Source organism: Hirsutella rhossiliensis (assembly GCF_020360975.1).
Source record: "Hirsutella rhossiliensis strain HR02 chromosome Unknown scaffold00015, whole genome shotgun sequence".
Lineage (NCBI taxonomy): Eukaryota > Fungi > Ascomycota > Sordariomycetes > Hypocreales > Ophiocordycipitaceae > Hirsutella > Hirsutella rhossiliensis.
Window position 1 is genome coordinate 412,684 of NW_025408681.1, and position 19,452 is coordinate 432,135.

At 61.3% G+C, this 19,452-nt stretch overlaps 3 protein-coding genes across 3 annotated transcripts; all 3 read right to left on the minus strand.

Annotated features, from left to right (window-relative positions):
* Positions 1-4,313: 4,313 nt before the first annotated feature.
* On the minus strand, positions 4,314-6,517 carry HRG_10180 (PIF1-like helicase domain-containing protein; the record flags this gene model as incomplete). Its single annotated transcript, XM_044868651.1, has 5 exons — positions 4,314-4,799; positions 4,874-4,958; positions 5,011-5,666; positions 5,723-6,235; positions 6,395-6,517. 5 exons carry the CDS (start codon positions 6,515-6,517, stop codon positions 4,314-4,316), a joined length of 1,863 nt encoding a protein of 620 aa, XP_044716006.1.
* A 2,146-nt stretch (positions 6,518-8,663) lies between these two features.
* HRG_10181 (PIF1-like helicase domain-containing protein) lies at positions 8,664-14,603 on the minus strand (the record flags this gene model as incomplete). The annotated part of the gene is made up of 9 exons (XM_044868652.1): positions 8,664-9,005; positions 9,084-10,469; positions 10,567-11,086; positions 11,168-11,479; positions 11,563-11,695; positions 11,762-12,056; positions 12,110-12,271; positions 12,368-12,797; positions 12,874-14,603. 9 exons carry the CDS (start codon positions 14,601-14,603, stop codon positions 8,664-8,666), a joined length of 5,310 nt encoding a protein of 1,769 aa, XP_044716007.1.
* A 1,397-nt stretch (positions 14,604-16,000) lies between these two features.
* HRG_10182 (reverse transcriptase (RNA-dependent DNA polymerase) domain-containing protein) lies at positions 16,001-18,101 on the minus strand (the record flags this gene model as incomplete). Its single annotated transcript, XM_044868653.1, has 5 exons — positions 16,001-16,007; positions 16,086-16,106; positions 16,247-16,508; positions 16,560-17,977; positions 18,076-18,101. The coding sequence occupies 5 exons, from the start codon at positions 18,099-18,101 to the stop codon at positions 16,001-16,003; spliced, it is 1,734 nt and encodes a 577-aa protein (XP_044716008.1).
* Between the last annotated feature and the right edge of the window lie 1,351 nt (positions 18,102-19,452).

Below are 19,452 nucleotides of genomic sequence, written 5' to 3' on the forward strand. Positions count from 1 at the left end.
TTCGAACGAACACCCGGGACACCGCCGGTCGCCGCCTTATCTCCCTGCCCGTCACCTTCAGGACCCTCTCCTGGGGCAAAACGGCCGATGAAGGGGCGGACTGTCAGAGCCCACTGCCCCCTGGTCTCCACGTTCTGTAGGCAACACGAACCTCGGAAGCGGACTCGGTGACTGACGTTGCGCGGAATTTCCGCTGCTGACCAAATTACGGGACTTCCGTGCTCTGCTTGACCGCAAACCGCCTCGCGGCGGTCTTCTCGGCAGTGACTTTGCGATCGCCTCTGCATGCTTTCTCCATGCGGTTTCTTCGACCGCAGACTGCTTAGGCTGAATCAGCCGGAACGTTAATGCTTCATTCGCCACTGATCTGTATCTCCCGAACCGCCCCAACCTTGTCTCCCGTGCTCTGTGCCCTTCTCGGAGTTGCCCTGTATCATCTCCGCACCCCGAAACAGGCACTCCCCCGTTCCTACCCTCTTCTCCATCCTCGACTGACAACGAACAGGCTCCACGGTGAGCGGCCGCCTCGCCTAGCTTCCCTGCAGGACTGTCCGCCATGCTACTGCCTCCTCGACGTCGACTAGCGTGGATTGGCAACAGGCTAGAAAGTTTTGGCTCGGAGCACTTCCACTTGGATAATCTCGCTTCTTGGCGTACACTATTTCTTTCCGAGTGGGAAGCTTCCTAACGATCACTACTCTCATGGCCGTGGCGTTTCTTCCTTATAATGCTTGCCTATGGTACCGAAGCGATGCAATACTACTACCCCTTTGTAATCCCCCATTTACCCTCCCTATGTGCGTCCACCGTCCCGGCCCTCGGCTGGTCTCCACGTGCGACCTGCTACCCCAGCTTTGCCAAAGGCGGCCCTTCCATCGCCGTGCTCTCTTTGCGCACTCCAGCGAATCCTGGCTACTGCCGACCTCCGGCACATGGGGTGGCCGCGCCAACCGCCCGCCGCACACTTCCAACCATACTCTCGGCCCTTCCAACGCCTTCCCACCCACCTTGCGCATCAGTTGCTCCATCAATATCTGCCACTCCACCTCGTCGAGCAACAGCCAAAAGGCTGCCGGCGATAACATGTCCACGGTGTCCTCGTGCAACCGGACTACCCGGCTAGGTTTGCTCCTCGCCACCACCAACGTCGCATCAACGGCCTTCATGCTAAAGCGACAGCCAGGATCCCCTGCCTGTCCTCTTGTAGTCGCTAGCCACCGGAGTCTCGACTTGCAAACCCTCTTGAGAGTTCTCGTGACCAACTCGCATCCTCCTCCTCAGGTCGTCCCCTATATCCGACTTCCCCGTGTCCCAATAGTGGACTCGACACGGTCGGCACCCGCCTCGCTCAGCCGCACGCAATGCCCATCCAACTACCGACGACCGTCAAAGGACCCCTGCAATACTACCATAACCTCTTTCTTTCCTTCACTCTCATTCGTTATTGTCGCCTTTGCTATCTACTCCATGCAACGATGACACCGAAGGGTACTGCTGGACTTTCTTTCTCCGCAGACTTACCCACACTAACCTTACTGTTCGCCGACCTCCAACTTCTCGCGACATAGCCATCACCCCTACTCAACTTCCAACCCCCGGCTCCCTACTTCACTCACGACCATAGAACCAGATGGTCGAGACTGTTCAAGAACCTCGCCAGCTCATTCCCGCATACCCCCGCTTCTGATCTATCATCTAGGTAGCATTCTCTGACTCTTAAGTCTCCCCGACCCTAGCCGCGAGCCCTCTTTCGAGCAGCAAGAAAACCTGCTTTATAGGATGCCCACCTCCACTCTGCGTAACCCCTCATTTACACTTCCACGGTGACTACATCTGCCATGTTCTCACGATGTCGGCCTCCCAGCTCAACGTCGATACCTCGTCCTCCCCGCGGCAACCTCTTGACAGCCAGAAAATGCTGGCGCCGACATGTCCATGATGGCCTTTGTCCAGCCCGGCTGCCCGGCTAGGTTCGCCTACCAGAATGAGCATCGTGTCAAAGGACTCAACGCAGAAACCCTAGCGAGGTCTTCCTTCCCACGCCCTCATGGCTGTCGACTCCGGAGTATGCAGCAATCCGGTCAGATACTGGCAATCCATCGACCTGCATCTTCTTCAGCCTTAATATTTCCATATACAACCAACAGATAATCTCCTCGGAATGGACCGAGCAATGGTTCTTCATGGTCGGCCGTGTTCATCCCTTTGCCCTGACGTGGGAAATCGAGCGACGTGATGGCTTGGAGTCGGACGATGATAACATCACAGAATACACCGTCCCCGCGCTTATAGTCCGCGATCACAGCTACCAACCGTGAGTCTATGCTCCAAATCTCTCTGTCGCCACTGCCCTCCCTGACGATATCCATAGAATTGTCACTCGCACCTCAGCTCGGTGGATACTTTCCCAACGATACAACCCATTGTCTCCTTCATGGGACCTGTCATCGGCTCCGGCCGCGACCTCCTGCATGGAAACTCGGCTGCGGCCCTGACGACACCCAGCTGAGCTGCTGCGGCTTTGTCCAGCTCTCCACCTTTATTTGTCCTGGGATTCCCGGCAAACCCCTTCAAGGGCTTTCACCCTTCCAAGTTTTCGTCATCTTCCCCATTCACGCTAATCCTTGGACCTCCTATGCAAGAAGATGACCGAGAGGCGCGACAGCCAGTTCCAGTCGAACGCTCTCTTCACCTGTACGGGCAAAATCGCCGGCTTACTGGATCACCAGATCATGAAACATGCCCCGGCTTTCGACCAAGACTATATCTTCATCGTCGTCCCCGACACGTGGACTTTCCACGACAAGGCCATGTCCGACCAGGCTTCTGCAACACAACTACTGCCGACGACACCCAAGAGCGCGGTCGGCAATCCTCGGACTATAGCGTTGCGTTGGCCAGGTTTACCTCTACGAAGAAACCCAAGGCCGCCCAAAGCCCCGCCTCCCCACGCCGCATGCTTCTGGCCCAGTCGATCCTTATGCTGGCATCAAGTCGGTCAATGCCCGATCCCTACCAAACCCCAACCAAGAGACCGCGACTTTCTCCCGAAACTTCCACCATAATCACCGACTGTGACGGTCAAGACTCCCAAATCCGATACCTCCTCCTTTCTGTCCCCGGAAGACCCGCAGAGTCAGAGACGGACACCGAACAGGTCAATCACCAAGACACATCCGCCTCTGGCTCTATCAGACCTCCGCGTCGATATCTTCCCGACCACTGCGCGCCCGACGTCCGCCCAAGAATATTCTCTAAACTTTAAAGCATCAAACGAAACAATACAACATGACAACATGTCTCATCATCCTCAAAATCAACTGCCAAAGGCTCGAATAGCACATTCTCTTCTCTTCTTGTTCTCCTTTTCATGAAGACGATCAAGTCAAAACTTCCCAATATACTCCTTATTCTGTTTATACCTACGACTTATACCGGTAGCACATGTAAATTTTCCGAGCCTTCCACTCGCCCAGACATGCATTACCCACTCACATCTCTCTTCAACCCTGCCGTCTCTCCACGCCCTTTGAGTTTGCGCCTTTTAAACAAAATCTCCCTCCAGCGGCCTAGCCTGCCTCCCCGACGCTCTGTCTCGGTTTCACTCACGATAATGCTCTACGTCTCTCGCCGTGTCTCGTATCTCGACCTCACTCTTCTTCCTGTCTCCTATCTACTGTCGCCAACTCTCTCTCTCTCTTCTGTAGCCAACTCTTCTCCGGTTCTCTTGTCGCCAAATTTCGTTCCGAAAGGCTTCTTTGCGCGAGCCGCGGCTGGCGAGCCTTCCTCTCGTGCCTTTCGGAACGAAAGGACTTAAGGGTTCCTCCCCGGGGAAAAAAAAATTCGCCATCAATTTCCCCCCGCCATTCCGGCCCCCTGATTGGTCGGCGCTTTTGAGCTCTTTTCATTCGTCGGCGTTCTCGCCCCCGATTGGCCATATGGCCATAACTTACCCCTTCCTACGTCCTTCCTCCCCCTCCTTTTTCTGCCTCCCCCCCTCTGCGTTTTGGGCCCTTTGAATCGTACTCCTGATTGGAGGCTCTTGTGCTTGGTCTTTTCGCGCTCTTTAAAGCCCCCCTTCTATATTGGCCCGTCTTTGTCTAGATCTATGCCTTCCTATTCTACCCAGTGGTATATGTGTGTACGCTTGCCTTTTCTAGTCTAGCTGTTGTTGCCCTTGTTATCCCTACTTCTATCCTTCTTCTCATCTTCTTCTCGGTGATGATGAAGTAAGACGCTTTGGTGGCGAGTTTGCTAAGATATGTCTTCCTCTCCCCTGAATAAATATCGTGATGGTCCTAATCCCGCCTACCTTAGCTGCGGAGTAGGCTACCTGCTTCCTGTGTTGTCTGCTTGCTTAGCTCCTCTAGCCGGGCCTGCGCCGCTGTCATTTCCCGGCACCCGGTTCCTATAAGGTCCCGCTCCCGCACCTCCGATACGAGCATGATGCCGTCGAGCGTCGGGCACCGCGAGAGCTGCACGTAGAGGCTGTACGGGTCGCACGGCGACGCCACCGCCCTGCCCTCGACCGTCGTCGTCCTCGCCCCCCGCAGCTCGAGCGCGACGCGCTCGATCGTCCCGCCCTGCACCTTGTAGTCGGTGCAGGCGAAGGCCGCGGCGCACGGCAGGCCGCGCCGGCCGACGTCGTTGCGCTGCCAGGGCCGCTTCCGCTGCGCCGTGATCTTGACGGTGATGGGCGTCAGCAGGATCGTCCCGGACGGCATCCCGACGAAGTGGAGGTCCCTGGTCGTCTCCGACGCCAGCACGATGCCCGCCGGCGGCCCGAAGTGCACCGTCAGCTCCGCCGAGACGCGGTGGCCGGGAAGGCCCGGTCGGGTATCACCGCCACCGCCGTGTTCCCGGCGCCGTTCACCACCTTCAGCCCCTGGTGCGTGTTCTGGTTCACGACGACCGGCATGCCCGGCACGAAGACGAAGACGGCCGGCACCGGCGTCGCGCTGTCGTCGCCCTGGCCGAGCATCAGCACCGCCTCCTCCTCCGTCGGCGTGCCGTCCTTCCACTTGTGCTCGGAGGAAGACGCGCGCCGCCGTCCGCTGCCGCGCCCGGAACGCGAGCGCCGCCTCGAGGTTGAGGTTCCAGCGGTTCCGGTTGAGCGGCGTGACCACCGTCACGCCTGTCTCCCACGGGATCCGCCTGCCGGGCCGGTGGCACCTCGAGTTGAGCAGCTCGAGGTCCGACCGGTCCTGCTCGCCCCGCCGGATCCGCCCGAGCAGGCGCCGCAGCTCGGGGTCGCCGGCGGCCCGCATCTGCTCGTCGAGCATGGTGACCGTCGTGAACCGCCGCCAGAGCGCGTGCGCCTTGTCGTGCTGCCGCCGCTGCTCGGCCGTGAAGGCCCTGTCCTCGTCCCACGACACCGCCGCGCTCGGCAGCAGGATCGACCGCTCCTGCACCGGCCGGAACTGGTGGAAGTCGCCGCAGAAGATCACCACCGGGATGCCGCCGAAGTCCCGCGCCGACCCCCGCAGCCGGCAGAGCTGCTCGTTGGCGGCGTATAGCGTGCGCGCCCCGAGCATGCTGACCTCGTCGACCACCAGCACCTCCTTCTCCCGCCAGTCCATGCGCGACCGGCCGTCGACGAAGCGCTCGCCCGCGCCCGGCAGCCGCACGCCGTCCACCCCCTTGGTCGCCCCTCCCGCCTGGCCGCCCTGGCCGACGGCGAGGCCGCAGGCCGAGTGGAGGTGATGCCGTTGATCCGCGCTGCCGCCGTGCCCGACGTCGCTGTGACTAGCATCCGGCTCGACAGCTCCCTCCGGGCGAGCAGCTCGACGAGCGCCTCGATGACGCGCGACTTGCCGGTGCCGCCCTCGCCGCCGATGAACAGGCAGAGCTGACCTTCCCCGTCTCCGTCGCCGCCTGCCTCATTGGCCTGCCGGACCTGGTCGAGCTGCCGGCAGACGATGAGGAGGGCGATCGACTGCTTCTCGTTCAGCGTCAGCTCCTTGGCCAGCTCCCGGCCGGCGGCGAGGAACGAGCTCGACGGGCCGAGCCGCACGCGCATCCCCGCCGCCGTGCCTACGTCTGGGTCGCCGTCGGCCGCCGTCACGTCCATGTCATCCTCGCCGAATCCCCCCATGACCCCGCGGAGGGCCGCGCCGCGGTCCGCCCCGACTCCTGCCGCCGCCCCGCCGCCTTGGGAGCCCTGGATGCCCTGTATGGCCCGCTCCCGCTCCCGCGCGGCGCTCCTCTGCTGCGACTTAATAGCCCGCACCTCCTCCTGCCGCGGCAGCGCCGCCCCGAGCGCCGAGCCCGGTAGGTTTACTCGCCTCCCACGCCATCTCCCTTAGCTCCTCCCGGGCCGCTTGCGGTAGCAGAGACTGCATGTTGCGGTCGGTAGCGCGCTGGTGTTGTGGAACGCCCGGTAGAACCTCCGTACCGTCCTGACCTCCCTTTCGCGCGGCACCGGCGCGCACCACGCCCGCTCCTCGGCCAGCCTCTCGCCCGCCTCGAACTCCTCTTCGAGGCCCCGCAGCACGTCCGCCAGGTCTTCGGCCTGCATCTCCCTTGGCCTTGGCCTCCTCTGGTCGCCGCGGCTCCGTTTTGCCTCGGTCTGTCCGCTGGCGGCACTGCCCTTGTCACGGCCAGAACTAAGCCTTGACGGCTATCCTTGTATTGGCTCTATGGACGAAGTTTCTAGCTTAAGGGGTCCAAGAGAAAGAAAGAAGAGAAGCCCCGTAGGCAGAGATTTATATACAGCCTTGGGGTGTGGTCCGTGCACGGGCACGTGCACCCCGTTGTTAGTTCTGTCTCGTCGTTACACCCTTCCTCTTCTGTCTCTCTCGACGTGGCGGGCCTCTCGTCATCCCATCTATACCCTATTAGACGTCTCTATGCACACCCCTTGGCCCCGTTTAGGATCCCTACCTGCGCGTCGGCCTTCTATTGCTTCGCCAGGCTCTGCGGCCTTAGCCATGTCCCCTGTGGCGCTCTCTATCGCGGCTACTGGCCGAGGCAGGATATCCCGAGGCGCCTGTTGACTTGCCGTGGGGCCTAGGGACGGCCCGGCCATGCTTGACGCGCGGCCGCCATGTCTTGCCTCGATTTCTTTGCCGACCGGGCTGCGCTTTCTTCTGTCTCTGTCGAGGGCGGCGGGCCCATCGTCGTCTCATCTACATCACGTTAACCACCTCTGTCCGTCGACCGACCCTGGGGGCCTGCTTGGGAACTATACCGGCGAGTTGGCTTTTCATTTCTGCACTGGGCTGTGCGCCCTCGGCGGCGTCCCCGATGGCACCCCCTGGCCCCCTTCCCGGCCGGGGCTGTATCCTCTGAGGCCGTCTTTGACGTGCCGCCGGACCTGGGGCTGGGCCCGCCGCGCTCCACGGCTGTGTCGCCAGAGCCGCCCCCGATGTCGGCCGCGGCTGGATATCCCGGAATAGCGGCTGCTGGCTTATGTCGATCTGCTGCCTTGGCCGCCCCGGCCTCCTTCCCGCCCGGGCCGCGGCGCTTCGGCCGGAGCTTGGCGGCGTGAGAAGGAAACCACCCTCGCCTTCGCCGGCTTCTCTACGTTTCGCCTCCCGCCTCGTCTCCGGTGTCGACGGCGCCGTCTTCCCTTCCATCGCCCCCTGGTCGCTTGTGCCTGGGGGCGTCCTTCCCGCCGTGGCCCTGGTCGTGCCTGCCTCCCCCGCGCCGGTCCCCTCCCTGATTCCTCGCCGGCCGGCCGCCCGCCGCCTTCGCTTCGGCAGCACCAGCCCTGACGCCCTCTCATGCGCCCCCTGCCGGCCCTCCGTACCGGGCACCGGCGCCGCCGAGATCGGCCTGAACCTCATTGCTGTGTATGGTCCTCTGGCTGCCTCCCGTGCTGGGCCTACGCCGCTCTCCGCCCCGTGCTGCCATTCGATGCTGGCTGGCTTCATCGTAATGGGTGCTGCTCCTCTATTGCGTCTGCTCTCTTGGCCTTACCTACTTACTATGCTACTACCTCCTTAGGCAAACATTCTTCATATATATGCCGCTGACGTATAGCCCCCTCTCTTCGCCATGCTCCCGCGCGGCGCATAACATGTGCTTCTTAATCACATATCCATATTCCCTCTACCTCCCGACTTGGCATGTCCTTACGTATGCTACTTACCTACTATTATGCGCGCGCTAGCTGTCTATGGTCCCTACTGACTGACGCCTGCTGCACTACCCCGCGGCCGATATGGCCTCGGCTATTCCCTAGATGTAGGTCCTACCAATGGCTTCTCGTCCCTTATCTATTCCTTCTGCCTCTCTTATGTTTGCTCTTTTCTCTTCCCCTCCGGTCGTAATCTTCGTTCCGAAAGGCTTACCCGTTGATCTTGGTGTGGGGCCACAGCAGCCCAACTAAGTGTTGGGCTGCTGTGGCCCCACACCAAGATCAACGGGTATTGCGCAACCCGTGCGGGGTTGCCTTACCTGTTCCAAAAATTTCCAACCCACTTTCCGGCCCTCTGATTGGTCGGCGCTTTTTACCCCGTGTCCCTCATCTTCTCATTCGTCGCCGTTCTTACCTCTGATTCGTCGTAACTCGACCCCTCTTCCCGCTCTTTCTTCCCCTCTTTGCCCCCTTTGAAGCCTCTTCCTGATTGGCCCCCCCCTCCTCTTGGCCATCTCTTGAAGACTCCCTCTCATTGGTCTTCTTTGGGGCCGGGCTGCCTCGGCCCTCCTCGCCCGCGTCCTCACCCGCGGAGTAGGCCGGCCGCCTCTCGCGTCGTCAGCCCGCTTAGCTCCTCCAGCCGTGCCTGCGCCGCCGTCATCTCCTTCGGCACCCGGTTCCCTATGAAGTCCCGCTCCCGCACCTCCGACACGAGCGTGATGCCGTCGAGCGTCGGGCACCGCGAGAGCTGCACGTAGAGGCTGTACGGGTCGCACGGCGACGCCACCGCCCTGCCCTCGACCGTCGTCGTCCTCGCCCCCCGCAGCTCGAGCGCGACGCGCTCGATCGTCCCGCCCTGCACCTTGTAGTCGGTGCAGGCGAAGGCCGCCGCGCACGGCAGGCCCCGCCGGCTCACGTCGTTGCGCTGCCACGGCCGCTTCCGCTGCGCCGTGATCTTCACGCTGATGGGCGTCAGCAGGATCGTCCCGGCCGGCATCCCTACGAAGTGGAGGTCCCGGGTCGTCTCCGACGCCAGCACGATGCCCGCCGGCGGCCCGAAGTGCAGCGTCAGCTCCGCCGACACCCGGTGGCCGGGGAAGGCCCGGTCGGGGATCACGGCCACCGCCGTGTAGCCGGCCCCGTTCACCACCTTCAGCCCCTGGTGCGTGTTCTGGTTCACGACGACCGGCATGCCGGGCACGAAGACGAAGACGGCCGGCACCGGCGTCGCGCTGTCGTCGCCCTGGCCGAGCATCAGCACCGCCTCCTCCTCAGTCGGCTCGCCGTCCTTCCACTTGTGCTCGGAGAGGAAGACGCGCGCCGCCGTCCGCCGCAGCGCCCGGAACGCGAGCGCCGCCTCGAGGTTGAGGTTCCAGCGGTTGCGGTTGAGAGGCGTGACCACCGTCACGCCCGTCTCCCACGCGATCCGCCTGCCGGGCCGGTGGCACCTCGAGTTGAGCAGCTCGAGGTCCGACCGGTCCTGCTCGCCGCGGCGGATCCGCCCGAGCAGCCGCCGCAGCTCTGGGTCGCCGGCGGCCCGCATCTGCTCGTCGAGCATGACGACCGTTGTGAAGCGCCGCCACAGCGCGTGCGCCTCGTCGTGCTGCCGCCGCTGCTCGGCCGCGAACGCCCTGTCCTCGTCCCACGACACCGCCGCGCTCGGCAGCAGGATCGACCGCTCCTGCACCGGCCGGAACTGGTGGAAGTCGCCGCAGAGGATCACTACCGGGATCCCGCCGAAGTCTCGCGCCGACCCCCGCAGCCGGCGGAGCTGCTCGTTGGCCGCGTGCAGCGTCCGCGCCCCGAGCATGCTGACCTCGTCGATTACGAGTACCTCCTTCTCCCGCCAGTCCATGCGCGACCGGCCGTCGACGAAGCGCTCGCCCGCGCCCGGCAGCCGCACCCCGTCCAGCTCCCTTGTCGCCCCTCCCGCCTGGCCGACCGTGAGGCCGCAGGCCGAGTGGAGGGTGATGCCGTTGATCCGCGCCGCAGCCGTGCCCGACGTCGCCGTCACGAGCATCCGGCTCGAGAGCTCCCTCCGGGCGAGCAGCTCGACGAGCGCCTCTATGACGCGCGACTTGCCGGTGCCGCCCTCGCCGCCGACGAATAGGCAGAGCTGGCCTTCTCCGTCGCCGCCTGCCTCGTTGGCCTGCCGGATCTGGTCGAGCTGCCGGCATACGATGAGGAGGGCAATTGACTGCTTCTCGTTCAGCGTCAGTTCCTTGCCAGCTCGGCCGGCGGCGAGGAACGAGCTCGACGGGCCGAGCCGCACGCGCATCCCCGCCGCCGTGCCTACGTCTGGGTCGCCGTCGGCCGCCGTCACGTCCATGTCGTCCTCGCCGAATCCCCATGACCCCGCGGAGGGCCGCGCCGCGGTCCGCCCCGACGCCTGCCGCCGCCCCGCCGCCTTGTGAGCCCTGGATGCCCTGTATGGCCCGCTCCCGCTCCCGCGCGGCGCTCCTCTGCTGCGACTTAATAGCCCGCACCTCCTCCTGCCGCGGCAGCGCCCCCGAGAGCGCCGAGCCCGGTAGGTTGACTCGCCTCACGGGCCCATCCTCCGCTACCACCGTCGCCGCGAGCTCGGCGGCTGACTCGAGCCCGGGCTGCTGGAACCGGCAGAGCTGCTGCGTCATCCCTAGCAGCTCTGTCGACTGCGCCGTCACCTGCCCCGCGGCGGCTGCATTCCGGACCACGTCGATGAGCCGGGCCGTGTCGCCCGCCCCGCCGCCGCGGTACGCCCCCTCGCCGCCGCTCCCCGTGGCCCTACCTTCGTCTTCGGCCTGTGGCGCTGTCGACCTGTCTTCCTCGGCTGTCGCGGCCCACTGCTTGGCGTCGCGCTTCGCGTCCTCCGCTGACCGCCGGAGGAGCTGTACGTTGTCTACGAGCCGCGCGACCCTCGGGGAGAGCGACGATCGCGCCTGTGCCCAGATATCGTTGATGTCGCCGGCTCCTATGCTGACAAATGACTCCCATGGTATAAATAGGGCAAGGTGCTGCACCGCCGCCCTGGGTGCCGTTAGCCGACCTAGCCTATATGTATCCTCAAGCTGCCTTTCCTATAGGCATTTCCTACCTTATAATACGTACCTTCGGTGGCATGACTCCTCGTCTTCCTTACTGAACTCCTTGCTTAGGTACCCGTCTAGCCGCACCGTCGCCGCCTTGCCCGGTCGCCTAAGCACCTGCACCCAGCCCTTCCCTGCCGCGCAGCCCTCTGCGAGGGGTATCTCGCCCCAGCCCGCCCTGCTGTCGGCGCTGCCGCCGGCCCGCCTCAGCCTTATAAGTGACGTATAGTCGTAGAGGCAAAGCCGTTGTAGGAGCTCCCCCCTGTGACGGTAGGCCTCGACGAGGGGAATTCTCGGCCCGGCCTCCTCCACGACGTCTCGTCCGGCGCGTCGCCTGTCGCCTCCGCGCCGCTTGCCCGTTGGAGATGCCTCCACCGGCGGAAGACGGCCCAGTAGAGCTGGTTCGCATTGACGTACGCCCACGCCGAGCCGCTGCTGAACTCCGCCGGATACCCTAGGAGGTGGGCTATTACCTCAACCTGCGAGAGTGGCCGCTCTGTGAAGACCCGGTTCGCTACCTTGAGTAGGAACGTCCTCGTCTTATTCCTCCCTATAGTAGGCTCTGGCCCTATCGCTACCTCCTCGTTAGCCCTGGGCCCTCTCCTCTCGCTCTTGCCCTCGCTACTACTGCCGCTGTTCTCTTCTATTAGCTCCCCCTCTAGCGTCGGGAGGAACTCGGCCGCCGCGGCCACCCGCTTCCACGCCGGGTCCTCGACCTTGGTCGCGTAGTTGGTGATGTAGTAGATCAGGGCCATAGTCTTACGCTGCGTCGCGATGAACGAGATATCGTGGTTGTGCCGCAGCCCGACCGCCATCGCCCTGTTCCACCGGTTGACCATGTTATGCGTGCGCCGGACCTCGAGCACCCCGTCCGTCGTCAGCGCCGTCCTCTCCACCAGCCTCCACGGCGCCTTGAACCGGCAGAGGTTCCCCTCGCGCGCCCGCCGCCGAGCGAGTACTTTACGCAGGTCGCGCTGTGCGTGTGGACCTGCGTCGCGCCCGCGCAGAAGTTGGCCTCCTCGTTGAAGGCGTCTGTGAAGCGCGCGACGTCGTCGAGCCGCGACGATATGTCCGCCGTCGCCGACCTCTCCGCCTGCACGGCGCAGTAGCCTTCTGCGTCTAGCTCCTGTGGCCCCGGGTTAGCCTAGAACCCTCTCCTCTGTCCGTACTGAGTGGCATATATCTGGAGGGCCTTCTCTCTAGAACCTTATCGCTGCCTTACCTCGGAGAAGACGCTGTCTACGTAGCGGACGATTCGCTCCCGGCACGCCGCCTGCTCCTCCGTGTCGGCGCCCGCGAGCGCCTCGCCGAGGCCCCTGTTGCCCCTTAGCCAGAGGAGCCCGTGGAGGTGGAGGGCACCTCGCTCGTTCGTCTCCACGGCCCCGTAGTAGGCCCCGACGTGCCCGAACACCGACTCCTCCCCGGTCCGGACGTAGTGCTCGAAGAAGAGCGTCATCTCCCGGTGGAAAAAGACGGCCGAGCTCATCGGGTCCGATATGGCGAGCCGCGTCCGCTTATACGCGTTCCCGAGGTCCCTTAGGAAGGCCTCGGCCGCGTCGGGGTCACGGGCGCGGTACGCCGCCAGCCGTAGCTTTACTAGGTTCGTGATGTCGTTCGGGTTCAGCGTGAACCAGATGACCGGCACCCCGTACCTAATAATAAGGGAGAGTATCTTCTTCCGCATGCCTAGGCGGCTCTCCCCTGGACATGGGCTGCCTGTGCCCGAACACCGAGAGGGACCGGAGGAGCTCCGTCACCCCGTCGTCGCTAGTCTTGCCCGTAGCCTCGAGCTCGACCTTCGCCGCCTCGAGTCTCTGCGTCGTTAACGACTTTAGCAGGCCCTCGACCCTTGCAAAGTTCTTCCTCGTCACGCCCAGCATACTAGCCTGGCGATTCCTGGACCGTACGCCCATGTTGAAGACGAGGAAGGCGAATATGGGGTGCGTCGCGAACCGCCCGCCGTGGCGCCGTAGTACGACGTCGGCCCAGGCTTGTAGGTTCATGTTCCGCGTCGACGTGAGGCCCTCGGCGACCCGCTCCGCCTCGCCGCCCCGCCGGCCGGCGGCCGCGGCCGCGCCCTCGCCCGCGGCGGCCTCGTCGGCGAGCCTCGGCCCGCCTAGCCCAAAGGGCAACAGGGTCGGGAAGGCCCTGACGAAGAAGGACGCGTCTGCCGAGTCGGCAAATTCGTCTCCGCGCCGCACCTGTATGTAGGGCTCGCTGTCGCCGCCACGGCCGCTGCTCCTCGCCGCCCCTCCCGCCGCCCCTCCCGCCGCCATGTTGACCCATGTCCTCGGGCCTATGGTCCCGATAGCCTCGCGGGCGAAGCGGATCTTATCGGCGTCCGCCACCTCGGGCGCCCCGTCGAGGGGGAACATGCCGGACGACGTTACCTCGTTAATTATGTCCCCCTCCTCTTCGGGCCTAGCGCCCTCTAGATCCTCGCCGTTACCCGCCCCCTCGTACGTAGGCCCGGGGTCGGGCCGGCCCTCGGCGGGGTCCCGGCCCTGCCTTAGCATCGCAAGCACCTCCTCGATCTCGACGACGCCCTCGTCGTCCATGGCCCGCTCCGTCGGCGGCACCAGCTGCGCCGTCTGCGTCCTCTCGCGCGCCGACGGCTCGTTGTGCTCGAGCCGCTCCCACACCGCCGCCGGCACCCCGTGCGCCGGCTCCCCCCAGCTGTCCATCTCGGCCGTGTCGACCTCGACCTCGCTATAGTGCGGGTTATTCTCCTTAAGCCACGCCAACGCCCTTTCCACCGGCCGCCGCCGTACAGACAGCAGGCCGGACAAGTCCCGCGGCCCGGGCCTCTCGGCGCCCTGCCACGAGACGTGGATCTCGTCCATGACCCGGAGCAGCGGGTGCGGGAGCACCTTGGTCGCGAGCCCCTGGACGTCGTTTGGGAACACCGTGATGTGGCCCTTGACGTGCCTCGGGTACCTCACGCCCTGCCTCTGGCCGCCGGGGATGCTGTACTTCGTCACGAAGCCGTAGCATGAGTTGAGCGCGATCAGCTTCTCCTCGACCGGCGTCAGGCCCTTGAGCTCGTCCGGGTAGACGTGCTCGCAGCCGAGCCGCCGGTGGAGGTGCATCGCCGCCGATGCGCCGTCGCGCCCGACCCGCCGCGCGCACTCGGCGCACACCGGCACCGGCGCGCCCTCGGGGAAGCAGCTTCGGCACCCGAACGGCGACCGCCCGCCTCCCTGCGCCGCGCCGTGCCGCGACCAGCCCTCCACGCCATCTCCTGAGCTCCACCTGGCCTGCTTCCGGTAGCATAGCGTGCACGTCGCGGTCGGTAGCGTGCCGGCGTCGTGGAACGCCCGGTAGAACCTCCGCACTGTCCTGACCTCCCTTTCCCGCGGCACCGGCGCGCACCACGCCCGCTCGTCGGCCAGCCTCTCACCCGCCTCGAACTCCTCTTCGAGGCCCCGCAGCACGTCCGCCAGGTCCTCGGCCTGCATCTGCCTTGGCCTTGGCCGCCTCTGGTCGCCGCGACTCCGTTTTGCCTCGGTCTGTCCGCTGGCGGCGTTGCCCTTCCTCTTCTGTCTCTCTCGAGGTAGCGGGCCTCTCGTCATCCCATCTATATCCGATTAGACATCTATATATATATACCCTGGCACCGTTCATAGTCCTTACCTGCGCGTTGGCCTTCTATTGCCTCGCCAGGCCCTACAGCCTCAGCCGTGTCCCCTATAGCGCTCTCCATCGTGGCTACTGGCCGAGGCAGGATATCCCGAGGCGCCTGTTGACTTGCCGTGGGGCCTAGGGACGGCCCGGCCATGCTTGACGCGCGGCCGCCATGTCTTGCCTCGATTTCTTTGCCAACCGGGCTGCGCTTTCTCTTCTGTCTCTGTCCAGGGGGCGGCGGGCCCATCGTCGTCTCATCTACATCACGTTAACCACCTCTCTCCGTCGACCGACCCTGGGAGCCTGCTTGGGAACTATACCGGCGCGTTGGCTTTCATTTCTGCACTGGGCTTTGCGCCTCGGCCGCGTCCCCGTGGCACCCTCTGGCCCGCTCCGGCCAGGGCTGTATCCTCTGAAGCTGTCTTTGCCGTGCCGCCGGACCTAGGGCCGGGCCTGCCGCGCTCCATGGCTGTGTCGCTAGAGCCTCCCCCGATGTCGGCCGCGGCTGGATATCCCGGAACAGCGGCTGCTGGCTTCTGTCGATCCGCTGCTGCCTTGGCCGCCCCTATCGCACGGAGGATGAGCTGAGCAAGCATGAAGATCGGGGACTGAACAACTCTTGATTCTCTATCTAAGTGATGGTAAGAAGTTGGCTTCTTATACTGGTGACGTTGGGTTGAGTGGCGATGTCGCCACCCAGGCAGCCTAGATGACGATGTCATCTAGAAGGTTCGAATCCATCACTAATATGGCATTACAAACTGCCACGACCTAAAATATAGGCTAACTGTGCGAATAGGGAATCAGACTGTTGGAGGCTGATATACTCTGTGTGACATACCCCCCCAGGTTGTGCTGGCTGGTGGGCAGTGCAAACTGAAGAACCTATACCTCTAGAAGTGAAGAGATATCAATGAGGCCAAGTTGTTTGACGAAGTGAGTGAATTTTTGGCCTGGTAGAACCTTTGTAAGGCCGTCTGCAAGCATTTGCGAAGTGGGTGTATAAACAAGGTCGTAGTAGCCCTGCTCGTATGACTGCCTTGCCCAACAGGAGTGGATGTCAACGTGACGAAGGGCTGTGCGAAGGCGAGGGATATCTTGTGTGACAAGACGAATTGTCTGAAGGTTATCACACTGGATTGTAGGTTTCCCGTCAAGCTTAAGAGAAAGCTGCTGAAAGAGACGGAAAGTGGCAATGGTTTCCTTAGCTGTGTGCGTAAGGGCGAGAAGCTCAGCTTCTGTAGACGAAGTAGTGACTGTGTCCTGTTTTCCGGCTTTCCAGGCGATAGGGCCACCGAAGAGGGTAAGAATTGAACCCTGTGATGATTTGCGAGTGTCTTTATCATCAGCAAAAGCGGCGTCGGATGCGCTTTGGAAGTCGCTGTAATGATGTGCTTGGAGCGGAGTGACGAGGTCTCCATTGAGGCTAGAGCAGCCTGAAAACTGAATTGCGAGGTGCCTAGTGGCGTGTAGGTACTCGATCAGGTGATCCGCGAGCTTTTGGTGTTGCTCGGAAGGGTTGTTGAGAGATTCAGCTAATTTTGATGCCGGTTTGGCTATGTCCATGCGCGTGATGCAGGCGGCATAGTTTAGCGATCCAACTTTGCTCTGGTATAACTGAATTTGGTCTAGGGAAGCCTGCCCTTTGTGCGGCTGGACTTCGTTGCAAGGAAAGGATCCCTTAAAGTGGTCTAGTCTGTTGAGACTGAAGCGTTGAACCATGCGTTCAATGTAGGAATCTTGGCAGAGCCATAGCTTCCTATTAGGTCGGTCGCGAAGGACACGGATACCTAGAAACCACTGCAATTCCCCTTGATCAGTCATAGCGTATTTCCTCTTGAGGGCTGCAACCATATGATCAGCTGCATCCTCGTTATCCTTGCGATAGAGGAAGACGATATCGTCAACGAAGAAGAAGACTGTGAGCCAGTCGTTCTGGAAAATGCAGGGCTCGTCAGGACACTGCGAAAGGCCGAGCTCTTTGAATGCTGCAGTAAGCTCTTTCTGCCAAAGTAGAGGGGAACGCCGTAAGCCGTAGAGTGCCCGGAGTAGGCGTAAGACCCAGCCTTGTCTATAGTATCCGTCTGGGAATAACACATAGATCTCCTCATCATCGTCTAAGAGGGCGTTGGCAAAGGCGTTGACTGCATCGAGCTGTCGGGATTCGAGGTCAAATTTGGCTGTGATGGCCATAAGAACGCGGAATGATTTTCCGGCAAGGGTGGCAGCGTAGGTGTCTTTGTCACCCAGCTTTTGAAGGTCTCCCCGTACGCATAAGCGGGCTTTGAACTTGATAAGGAAGCCATGCTTGTCAAATTTGTACTTGAACACCCAGGTCAGGGGCAACGGCCTGCCTGTTGCTTGGTCTCGCGGAACAGCCTTGAAGGTTCCTCTCTTTTGGAGGGATTTCCATTCAGCGTGGGCTGCTTCCTTGAATTGAGGGCCAAAGCGGTGTGTACTCAGTTCCTTGTACGATGTGGGTTCTGGCGGGAGAGATCGAGAATGAAGCTTTTCCTCTCGTCCGAGAAAGAAGGAGCTGTGGAAGTGGTTTTGGGAACTAGCAAAGCTGCCGAAATTCCGTGGCTTGGGCGGACGTGATGAACGTCGAAGTTGCTGATCGCTCTGAGCGGGATCAGGTGTCGGGTACGGGTTATCCGCATCGTGAAACTCATCCTGGTCTTCTGAGTTTTCGTGTTCAGAGTGTTCCAGTTGAACCTGGATGGTGCTGGTGTCTTCTTGACCCGATGTAGTCGAAGAAGGGGTGTCCGGTTGAGGATCATGCTCTTCCATACGAGTGGGGATTTCCTCGTATTCCGATTCGTCTTCGATGTGTGCTGGAAGCTGTACTTCCAAGCGTTGAGGGATAGGCTTCTGTGGCTCTACCTTTCCTTCGTAGAACTCGTGTTCGTTAAAGGTCACATCTCGAACTCGTCGGACTTCGGATGACGAAGGGATCCAAATCCTGAAGATGTTAGTGGAGTCGTATCCCACTAGATAACCGATTTCCGTGTGAGGGTCGGTCTTGAGGTCCTTTTTCTGTTTGTTCTGAAGGGCCTGGGTCGTCAAAGGGTAGGCTCGGCAGCCGTACGCTTTGAGAAAAGTGATGTCAGGCTGGAGCTGTTGATAGCCTGTGTCGCGGTTGTTGTTTTGCAGCCATTGGTTAAGCAGCTGGAAAGGAGTCTGGAAGTTCCGGTTCTGCAAGGGCGATCTGTTATGCAGGAACACAGCGGCTGTCCATGTTTCAGGCCAAAGATCAGATGGAAGATTGGCGTCAATCCTCATCGTTCTTGCCTGGGTAGCTATTACCCCCCCAGATCGTTCTGCAGGACCATTCTGAGCGGGAGTGTAAGGGGCAGTTGGCTCATTGGTGATCCCCTTGTCACTGATCCACGCCTCGTAGTCTGACTGAAGAGCACGATCATTGTCTCGGTGGATAACACAAATCTGTAGGTTCCATTGGCGTTGTATCATCGCCTCAAGGTTCCTAAGAGCGGTCATGACGGAGTCTTGCGTCGCGTCATTGAGAGTGTAGATGAACAACATGCAGGTAAATTCATCCTTTGCAAGAAGAACAACTTCTTTGCCGTTAAAAGACGTGTTCATAGAGAAGATATCGATGTAAATTCTCCAGAAAGGTCGAGGTGCTTTGTTTTGAGAAGGTCGGCGTGAAACAACCTTCTTTCCCTTTGCAATGGAACAGGCCTCGCAGTCAACGGTAACTGGGCCTTTTATCTTTGATCCTGTTGTGTTCGCAACAAGATGTTCGAGAGCTTGAGCGTTGAGGTGCCCAAGACGCTTATGCCAAAGTGTGGCGTCAGCAGTTTGTATCGGTCGTTGAGCCGACGAAGAAGTGAAGTTAGAGGCGTGAGAATCCTCCTGAATCGGGTTATACTCGATAACCGGTTGACGGAATAGTCGTCGAGTGTGAAATACCATCTGATCGTCTTTATAGACGAGTCCAGACGTTGGGTTCCAGTTGTATCCCTTTGCTAGAAAGCGGTCAAGAGATGCAATGTTTGTGTGAAAGTTTGGCACGAAGGCGACTTCGTTGAGTTGGAAGAGACCGTCTTCCAGCCTCATACGGACTGTGCCGTAGCCAAGGATTTGAAGTTGACTATCGCCCGAGAAGAGCTCTTCGGGCTCTTCCAGAGCAGAGTAGTTACGAAAGCGGGATCGATCGTTGCAGATATGCGTGTCGGATCCAGAGTCGAGGATGAAGGAGTCACGCAGAGGGTACACTCCCTTTCCTAAAGAAAAGCTGGCCGTTCTAGGTACGCTTGGGGCGTCTAGGAGCTGCAAAGATGGTGCTTCTGAAGTTGGTCTTCGTTGCACAGGCGACACAGCCGTACGCTTCTGGGATCGGTCCCGAGAAGGTCCTCTGTGTGAAAAGTACCGTTGGCCGGCGAAAGCTGCTCCTTTGACGGATGCAGAGGTGTCAGAGCCATCAGGGGTGTCTGATTTCTCCTTTTGCTTGCTACTTTGGATAGCATTGATTTTTGTTTTTAGTCCAGGATTAGAGTCAAGAATCTTCGTTATTTTCCGTTCAACCTTCTTATTAGGTGTCCACCCATCAGGCCGAATTGACTCAATGAGATAGTAGCATCGTGGGAAGTAGTGGTAACTTCCACAGACGCATGACGGAATTCCTTCAGAATTCTTTGTTGACCTCCAGGTGGTGTTGTC